Genomic DNA, 10,710 nt, shown 5'->3' with positions numbered 1-10,710 from the left:
TCCCAGAATTCCTGAGCCAGCTGACTCGGGAATTCTGGGAGTGGAAGTCCACGAGTCATAAAAGAGCCAAGGTTGCCTACCCCTGTGTTAAAGCTACAACAGCCCTGGTCCATTTACCGCTGGCATGGAAGAATGACAGCTGTAGTTCTAATGCAGGGGGGGGGGAAAGGTCTCAATAGTCTTGGGAGAGGTTGATTAATGTGAGTGATTTAAATTTATTGGTCGCCCAACTCCAAAGGGACTCTGGCCAAATAGAAGACGGTCCACTGCCTTGTTACGTCCCGATTCTTAGCTTCCTAATTTTATCAGGCAAACTTCGATTTCAGACAGAGTTCGACAAGTCAGTCCTAGCAGACGCCAGCCTTTATGAATGAGTGAACCTTTATTGTCAAAGTACAACCATGTCTACATTGAGATTGGCTGAGCCTCCCTTCGTGCCCCCACCTCCAACTTACAGTGACACAAACCCTCCATCTTATTACACCATGTGAGCTAATTGCACAACGCACCGGCCTCACAAGTCAATTATGCATAAAGTTTATAAAATTATTTCCCGTTCAAAAGCCTAACAGCCCAGGGATAAAAGCTGTTCTTCAGCCTGTTGGTACGGCTGGCTATACGCCTATATCTCCTATCCCAGGGGTAGGCAACCTCGGCTCTTTTATGACTCATGGACTTCAACTCCCAGAATTCCTGAGTCAGCTCAGGAATTCTGGGAGTTGAAGTCCATGAGTCATAAAAGAGCCGAGGTTGCCTACCCATGTTCTAACCGATGGTAGGAGAGTAAAGAGATACTGTCCAGGGTGTGAGTCGTCCCTAAGAATTTTCCTCATTTTAAGAGGAATAATCGGTTTTATGCTGTTAGAGCAATTTATTCACTGTCAGATTTGTTACATTTTGGCTTAAGAGTTCACAATTTTTGCTGCCTAATTTAGATTTTGTGGCTCATTTTTAAGATTTACATTTTAAATGTACAGTTTTAATTTAACATATTTGAAGAAAACCACTGTTTTAAAACTGTCAAAATTCAAATTTGCTATGTTACTATGATGAAGGTCTACAACCCTGTAACTTTAAAAATTAGCTTTGTTATCAAAATTATGACTGCCAGTATTCTATTCTTTAAAAAGGTGTACAAATACATTAAATGCATATTATCTCAATTACTGTTTATGTCCAAAGTTATGTCCAACTTTAAATATGTTGCTGAGTATGGAAGAAAATATTAGATGGCAGCAGCATCTGCTTGATTTTGGCAAGCATAATTGGATCTGGTTAGTACTGTATTTGAATGCAAGATCATAAATAAATATGAGTTATAAACTGGACAATAAGTTAAATGAATATGAAAAGAAAGTAATAGCAAATAGCTTTGTATTTGTGGCAAGCAAACTACGTAAATATGTTTGTGAAGTTATCAGTGGTTGAGTTCAACTCTTAAGGAAATTCCTTTTTACACCCTTTTACACAACCAATTTGCAGCCTTAATCTTGATTCAACAGAGCAGGGAGTTCTTTTCCTTGTCTCACTGTAAAAAGATATGTCTGTAAACGGTAAACTGAGTAAGTGATTTCTGACCATATACATTCCCCCCCCCAAAAGAGACTACATTCTTACTTTTCTTAGTTTCACAAAAGCATAAATACAATGGTAAAAATCTTCCTCCTGAAAATGATGAAAACAAATAAATTGGTTTTAATTCAAGTGATGAAATGAGACATTGATATTAGTTTTGCTACAGCAGTGAAAATGTTCTGACTGATGAAATAAGGGTACAAGTAGTCCATTTATAAAAAAATTTGTTAGTATATATTCAACTCAAAAAAATACATTTCAGACATTTAATGAAGATGATGATGATAATAATAATAATAATAATAATAATAATAATAATAATAATAATAATAAGAAGAAGAAGTTGGAAGGCACCTTTGAGGTCATCTAGTCCAACCCCCTGCTCAGGCAGCTAACCCTATACCATTTCATAAATGAGTATAATATAAAATAGGGCAGAAACATAAGTCTTTCAACAGCTTACGTGGCATGTGGCAGAACAAAATTCAATATCCTATTTTAAACATTTGTATTAATCTCTCGCCTGCTGTGTAAATCAGCATCTGAAATCCAGTTTTGAAAATTCAGAAATAGTTTTGTTAGAGTTGAACTGACTACTGCTAACTGGAACAGCATGGTTTGACCTTTTCATTTAAAATAGATATTTTGAATTATTAACAAGCATGTTAAAAATATTTGTTAATTCTGTAGCATATACTTGAAAAATCAGATGGTGATTGTGTGCAGCTAAGCCACAACTATTAAACTACAGTTTGAAGAAGCCAGTGTGACCTGATTCACCTAGTATATAGGCATAGGCATATAGATCTGCATATCATGCTAATTAAAAACAAATGAACAGGATTATGACTAAATTATTTTCATGAAAGAAACTAATACATTTGTAGCTCTCTTACAAAGAATATATATCTTACATGTTAATTATTATTAATATATTTTTACTATATGTTAATTATCATGATAATGATATGATGCTAATAATCATAAATAGCTTTTCAAAATAGGCACTGTGTAAATATATTCACTAAGGTATTGCAGTTTCTTTTACTTTATTGTCAGTCACAGATTGATTAAAATCAGCTGTTACATTAAATCTTAATACATTGGTGATTGAGTTTGTTTTAGAGCAGATGCTAGCAATTTTCAGTTACTGGGCACCATCATATGATTTTGCATGATGATATTATGGACACCAAATGTAATGATAATGATATTTTTTTTGTAAATACTAATTAGTGAACTCTCACAACATTTCAGTGTTCTAGCTTCCAAATATTACAAGATCCATTACAAGGTTCATTGTTCCAGTTGGCTTTCAGACTTGGAAAGCAAAGACTTCCATGGCCAATTACTGGAGTACTTGTATAAAATGTATGATTTATGTGCTAATTTTTCCTCTGATGCAGATCTTATTTTTTGCAAGTGTTTTTGAAAAGGCAATGTGATCTTTTCCCTTAAAGTAGTCCCATTTCCAGTTATTTGAAACTTCTTGAAAAAGACTGAGTACAGGCCCACAGGTTGCTTAAATTTATACCAATACAGATACATATCAGGCCACTGATACCAATGATTTTAGATACTTCTTACTGTACTTTCCACAATATTATATTTCAAAAGGATTATCAGATTCCCCAAATCCATTCATGCGTAAGAAGTATATCATCAACTGCTTCATCAATAGCATCACCTTCTTTCATTTCCAACTTAGCAGCTGGGCTAATATCCATCGTTCTTCCTTCCAATCATCTGGGTAGTAGAGGATTAAAAGATCCAGCACCATATCAATGATTTTTCCATGACAACTGACAATACATTCAAGGATTTTTCGTTACTTGAATTGTGCTGGGATTCATCTTAGTAACTTCTGTTCGTTCTCTGGCAAGTGAAGTATCTGATTCTATTTCTCACTTCTCCGGGAACATTACAAATCATTTGAACTAGGAATGCAGCAGAGTTCAAATAAACAAGCCACAGTTGTAGAAACTTTTGTCCTACAGGAATGCCAGTTGGAATGACAGAGGTACCTAGGATCCAATGCAAATGCTTTGTTTGCAATTAACAAGGCATGAATGTTGTTTTTGACGCAAAGAAAATCTGTATAATTCCAATAGATATTTTAACATTGTCTGCAGTGGCTATCAGTTTCTGAAGTAAAAACAAAAACATACCATTTCTTGTAGATTTTAGTAGGAGTATACCAGAATAAGTGGTTTGAGGATAAAATCCTCATATGAATTAAGTACACTGTATAAAGAAAACCCTTGATATTTATGCTTTATACCACTTTTCATATGACTTTTCTGTTCCATTCTGTTTGGTGGGCAATCTTTAGGCACCTGCAAAATAAATGTCACATTACGTTTTTGTTGAGTAAAAGAAAGTCAGCTGTTAATAAATAGGGACAAACATTTAGCTTGTGTTTTCAAATTGTTCATTAGTGCAACTTTAGTCGTTCGAAATTTTATTTCCAAGGTGAAGCATTTTACAAAAATGTTTGTTTCTTCTTTAGGAGAAATCACACCAGAATCTAAAACTATTCTATACCTGTTAAAATACAATGTCCTTTTCTTCCTCAACACCTTTAAAAACAAATTTAACAGAGACTGAATCATACACTCCCCCCTCCCCCTGTTTTTTCCTGTTAAACTCACTTTCCTAATGAAGAATTCTTGAAACTGGAAAACCTGAAGAAATTTGGAATGCCTCTACAGGTTTTAGATTTTTTTTCTGTCTTATGGTCAACATACTACTACTTTTTATAATGCTTATGACACTTTGGCTACTTGCATGACCTTGAGATTTACAGCGACAGATTAATCCAAGGAAGCACTTGGGGATCTATATGGTCACAGAGGATGGGAAGGAAAATGGGAATCACCCCCAGTTTGATAACTAGAAGGCGAGACGATGATCTAGAAAGCGAGAGGATGAACATTGATTCAAGACACAAAAACAAAAGCCCAAATCCTAAAGATATGCCACTGACACAGTGCAGATAACAACCTGTGTTAAATTAGAACATACTAATTTAATATTTTATGGCTAAGCTTAATTTTTCAGAGTTTGCCACTGAAACTCTGCTCGTAGGTAAAAAATGTGTACAAGATCTCTCATTAGCAAATTTCAACTTTTGAAAAACTGAATTTGATCAGAATAGGTTTCTCCAAAGGACAAGAAACATGAATCTTAAGCTGTAAAAACTATAGTTAATTCTTACCTCCAGAGAAAAGGACACATGTCTTTTTACAGTCTTCTTCACTATCAAAGCGATTACCATTTCCATTGCAGCCGCCATACCAAAACTGAGCACAAGAGTCGGCTTGCTTATCATAATACCATTTTATTATATAAACGCGGCATGGTCCTTGATCTAATCTTAACTGACACTGTGGAGGCCTCAGGATATTATCTTTAAAAAATAAAAACAACAAAAGATGTAATTGTTGTGTATTATTGGAGTTATAAGGCTGGAATTTAGAAACCACTAACATTCCCAAATAATTTTATAGCAGTGTTTCTCAACCTTGGCAATGCTTTTTTGTAAAAAAAAAAAGATGCTGGAACTCACACATATCATACAACCCACCTTGCCTACCCTACAAAGTTTACCTTTGTAGTTGAAAAAAAACCCCTTCAATTTTTAGTGTATCTAAAAGACTAGGATTTTGTTCAAGGTAAGTTAATACTATTAATGTTGCCATGCACTGTGTGGCTTTAAATTACAAGAAAGCATTTTATTAATCTTTTGGGACATTTACCACTGGCATACCCATTTAGTTTAATGAGTGGAAATGTCAGCTTTGTATGTGGAATAAAACAGGCCCAATAAAACAAAATTTGGTTGCTTGTAAAAGATTGAATTTTGCAATGTATGGCTGTGAAAGCTGGACCATAAGAAAGGCTGAGCGCCAAAGAATTGAGGCCTTTGAACTATGGTGCTGGAGAAGACTCCTGCGAGTCCCTTGGACTGCAAGGCGATCAAACCGGTCAGTCCTAGAGGAGATCAACCCTGACTGCTCTTTAGAAGGCCAGATCCTGAAGCTAAAACTCAAATCCTTTGGCCACCTAATGAGAAGGAAGGACTCACTGTTGAAGAGCCTAATGCTGGGAAAGATTGAGGGCAATAGAAGAAGGGGACGACAGAGAATGAGGTGGCTGGATGGAGTCACTGAAGCAGTAGGCGTGAGCTTAAATGGACTCCAGAAGATGGTAGAGGACAGGAAGGCTTGGAGAAACATTGTCCATAGGGTCGCGATGGGTCGGACATGACTTCGCAACTAACAACAACAAAAAAAGATTGAATTATTTTTAAGAAGTTGTCCAACAAGGTGGAAAAATTTACCTTTGGAGTTTAATATGGATATTGACTTGAAACAAATTAAAATTGAAACTTTGTCAGTGAACAGATTACTTTTAATTTACCTTTAAGTTAAACTCAATTTAATAAATAGATCTGATTAAACCTATAGGTCTACCTTTACATCTGACCAATACATAATTAATATATATTGTTAATAATAATACTCCAGATCACAAGACATTGGCTTTATTCTTATTCTTCCCCTCTGCAATTTGAATATGAAGTATAAAAGACTAAAAAGAGATTTTCGTAGACACCCCAGCCTTTGAATTACCCAAGGAACCGAAACAGCAAAGTTTTGTTGTCGGGCAAGCTTCCACGCCAGCCGCCTTTCTTTCCTCTTGCTTTGCCTCTTTTTAACTTCGACCCCACCTTCTGTAAGGGGAGGCAAAAGGCTCGCTCACTCTCTCGGGAAAGATGGCCGCCTTGTTTATGTGTCTCCCACTGCCAGCATCGGCTTCCACACCACATGGTCTGACCCAGCCAATCAAGCCACACTCTGGCTGTGGTGCTCCAATGCTTCATGGCTCCTCCTAGAGGAGGCAGACAGCGCCAGAGGGGACCCCACTCGCCAGCAGGGCATTTTCAAAAACAAACAAGGATAGGAAGGGAAACAATCGGAAAAGAATGCAACTCTGGAAAATCCATCGAAAAAAGATGCCGGAACTCTGTTCCGGTGCATTTTATGATAAAAAAAAGCCATAGATAGATAGATAGATAGATAGATAGATAGATAGATAGATAGATGGATGTACCATAGGCATGGTACAAAGGCAAACATGAGCACAAATTGCAGAGATGAATGCGATAGGGCCATAGACTTGCATCTGAAGTTCTGCAGTTTTGGGGAAAACGATATTTTGTGATGACGTTCAGCACAAAAAAGAAGTAAAAAAACTCCTTGAAATGCAAAGAGCTATCATGGTGATTCAGCGAGCTGGAAAGTGCAGAAGTTGAAATCCAAACAGATTTGAAGGTCACCATATTGGGGAAGCCAAGGATTTGAGCATATAATTAATTAGGATTTATGTACAGTAGTATGTTGATAATTATAGAAAAAAAAATTGAAACTTTGCAATATGTAAAGACCTGGCTTGACGGTAGATGGCATGGAAGAAACGGATGAATGAGATGGTGGCAGTGTCTTTTCCGCTGTTAGAAATGGCAGGGATGATGGTGGCAGTGGTGGTGAAGATGTTGTTGGCAATGGCAGTGTCGAAGTAACTAGTGCAGAGAATATTACAAAAGAAAGAAATGAGAAAGGGGAGGGTTTCTTCTACCCGTGGCTCGTATTTCATTAAGAAATTAGCTATGAAATAAGTACCTTTATTGTTAACTGGAGGCAAAACTGGAAGATCACTTTTGTTGGATACCATATCATAGTTCTCAAGAGATATTCTGCGTGATCCTTTTTCCTAAAGTAAATTCAGTTGGTTAATTTTAAAATGTAGGTGGAGTTTCTATCCACAAAGGGCATACTCAATATTAGATAAAAGTTTAACAGGCTTCTTCCATAGCTATTACTTCCATTCTCAAAACCAACCCTTGGCTCTGTGTTTCCAGCTTAAGAAATACTCTATACAATCAGATAATATCAAGTCATTTCAGAAATCAGATTATTATATTACTAAATATTATTTATATTATTAGAATGGTAAAATCCGTCAACAGCATTATCTAGAAACTATCACAGACACTTATTAGAAATACTCTGATTTAAAAAATGGACTGCCAAGCCATGTTTCTCTAAGACAGTTTTAAGGAAACCCACTCTGTTGCTGCAATTTGTTTTTTTAAATGAGACATGTCAAACACAAGGCCCGGGGGGGAGCCAGTGTACAATTTCGTGGTGGCCATCTATGCTGAAACGCATTCAGTCTTAGCTCCACAAAGCCATCTGGAAACAGCGAGGGACCGGCCCCTGCTGCGTCAGCCCTGCCCACTGGGTGCACGCTGGGGAGGTATCACCCTTTGCGAGGAATGAAGAAATGCACCATCGCCTGGAAGTGGCCAGCACATGGCCCTGCCTACTTCGGGCAGGCTAGGAGCTGGGCAGCATTGCGCTTCTCTTCAGATTCATGCCACCCGGCTCAGCCTCTTGGCACTGTGAGGAGAGCGCCCTGCTGCCTGCCAAAACCAGGCAGGCTGGGGGCTGGGCAGCATTGCCCAGGTAACATAGACTCTCATGCTGTTTATGGCATCCCCCCCCAGAGCCCACCAAGCCGGACATGTGAAATAGGCGAGGGCCATGTGCTGGCCACTTCCAGGCGATGGTGCATTTCTTTATTCCTCATGAAGGATGACACTTCCCCATCTGCGTTTCTTGCCTGTTTTTCTCCCTCCCTCATCTCAAATATTTTCCCACCACTCGAAGGAAGGAAGGAAGGAAGGAAGGAAGGAAGGAAGGAGAGGGAGGGTCTGAGGGAAGTCCTGCCTTGTCCTTCCTTGCTGCCCTTTCACCATCCCCTTGCCCGCTCCTCCTGGCCTATCCTGGGGGGGGGTCTCCCATCCTATTGCTAAGGCAGCTTTGGATACAAAGCCAGGTCTCCTCACATGGAGAGGGAGTGGGCCTTCCTCTTGACTTTGCCCTCATACCCATCATGAGCAACCTGGCTAAGGAGAGCAAGCACAGCAGCAGCAGCCACGAGGAGGAGGTAAATGCAGCTGGGCGCCCCCTTGGGGAAGTGGGGCTGGGCTTAGTGCCACAGGTGCTTGAGGGCTCTGCATTTGACCTCCGTGCCACCCACCCACCCCGGCATGGTCTGAGAGGAACAGTGAGGCTCCTCCAGTGGACCATGCCTAGGCACTTGCCCCTCAGATCTATTCCACTCCTGCCCAGGCCCCCATAGGCACCCTTGACGCGAATGATGTAGAGCTGGCCATGCCCACCCAGTAGGCCCCACACACTCCAGCCACGCCCACCCAGTAGGCTGTGCTCACCCTGGCCACACCCACCCGGCCCCCCCAAGGGCAACCGCAATGCTGATGTGGCCCTCAATGAAATTGAGTTTGACACCCCTGTTTTAAATGAAGTGGACTTCAGACAAGTACCAGAATTAACGGTTGAGAAAACTGGCCAGTTTTTATGGAATTGTCTTTCATTGATGCTTCATATGTACTTGAAGATACTGCTTGTCCATTCTTATTGTTCATGTGTAATAAATGTTGTGAAGCGTGAGAAGATACTGAATGAATCAATGATCCACTGATACTTCCTCCATTTCCAACTCGGTTGTATATTAAGGCACCATGTTCATCTTCACAAAACTGGTTAACAAGTTTGGACTCTAAAGCTTTAAAATAAGAAGAAAGGGAAAAGTCTAAAGTATGGTAAAATATACAGGTATTGGCTAAGAAATACAAATATTCATAGCATTTTAAATATGAATCATTAATTTTTTTAAAAAAATGTTGGCTGGTTCTTCGATATGTACTGTAGATAGCTCTTGAATATTGCTTTCACATCTGGCATCTCAGCATATAGCCTCTTACCAGTATTGAGTATCAGTTAGGAAAATCCTAGATATTAGCATGTGTAGAAAATGTAGCAAAAATAAACAATTTTGTATTCTCGAGATATTTTATACTACTATTCTTACTATTTCTGATCTTTTCCATGCTGGCTGACACTTTCCTATGCTGGTTGACAAACGTTGTTCTCCAAAATTTCTAGATTGGTCACTCTTGGCTTACAGGATGAAGAGCTGAAACAGAAGTGCTAACGGTACTTCAGAATGTAAAATATTTTTCCATTGACTGCAAATTCTAAATATCTTGAGTAGGAGGATGCTGAGAGTAGGCATAATGGTTTATAGCAAAGCTATTTCCAGTAGCTTATTTTTCATAGAAGAAAAAGAAGTTGATCATTGAGAGTTAGGATTAGCTAAAGCACCAGGCTAACCTGCGACTTTTGGGTCACCCTTTAAGAGAAAAGTAGTGCACTGTGATGTAATGAATGTTACAGAATGAACATTAAATTTTAGGTTATTTTTTTACCTTAGTTGTGGACAGTCCCATGATCATCTAAAAAGTTATATATATCATAAATAGAAAAATAATTGTAGTGGCAATTACAATTAGAAAAATGAACTCAATAATTCAATATTTACCTATTTAAAGAGATAAACAGAATGACCAGGAGCCAGCAAAATAGCATGGGGGTGGGAGCAACTTCTGACTTTCTGCTGGCTTCTTGATTGACTTCTATATAGAAAAATGTGACCATTGGAGCAGTGAACTTTGGGAATCATGATTACATGACTGTGGGGATGCTGCAATGGCCACAACCTTGTGAATAAAACTGATCTGAACCCTGTAGAAATTTCAGTTCCACAGTAGTAATGGGTCCCAGATATTCTACTTCTTCATTAGGCTAGCAGATTTTAGATGCCTTGATTCAAAAATTGTTGTGGTATAATGCACCATTTGGGCTAACCTGAGATTACAAACAGAGTTTTAGTAGTATATAGATGCTACATATAGGGAAGTTCCAGTCCACTTAGGTTAGGGTTAGGATCTTGGTTCTCCAGCCCAAGATGTAGATCCTTCTAATTTGAAAAACCTTCTGCTAAGAAATCAATTAGGTTTCTATATGAAATAGTTGTTCTTTCCCAAGGGCTGCTGGTCAAGTAAGAGGATGTAATAAAATAATAATAATTTAAAAAAGGTTGTCAGAAAGTTAAGCATATTGTTTCAGCTCTGCCAATCAAACCACTGTAATCCAGACTATGGCAGACCAATAGTAAGACAATCAAATATTTTCATTCCAGCAGAAA

At 38.5% G+C, this 10,710-nt stretch overlaps 1 protein-coding gene across 1 annotated transcript in view; it reads right to left on the bottom strand.

Annotated features, from left to right (window-relative positions):
- Window positions 1–3,903: 3,903 nt before the first annotated feature.
- The window catches only part of LOC308674896 (uncharacterized protein), a gene marked incomplete at both ends in the record, with an annotated part of 59,862 nt that continues 53,055 nt past the window's right edge, over window positions 3,904–10,710 (bottom strand). The window contains 5 exons of the mRNA XM_081339757.1: window positions 3,904–3,911; window positions 4,793–4,984; window positions 7,025–7,159; window positions 7,260–7,350; window positions 8,987–9,228. Coding sequence (XP_081195883.1) covers window positions 3,904–3,911; window positions 4,793–4,984; window positions 7,025–7,159; window positions 7,260–7,350; window positions 8,987–9,228 — 668 coding nt within the window. The remainder of the gene's footprint in view (window positions 3,912–4,792; window positions 4,985–7,024; window positions 7,160–7,259; window positions 7,351–8,986; window positions 9,229–10,710) is intronic.

This window comes from Vipera berus (genome assembly GCF_964194415.1).
Source record: "Vipera berus genome assembly, chromosome: 1".
Classification (NCBI taxonomy): Eukaryota; Metazoa; Chordata; class Lepidosauria; order Squamata; family Viperidae; genus Vipera; species Vipera berus.
This window is presented reverse-complemented; position numbering and strand designations above follow the sequence as displayed.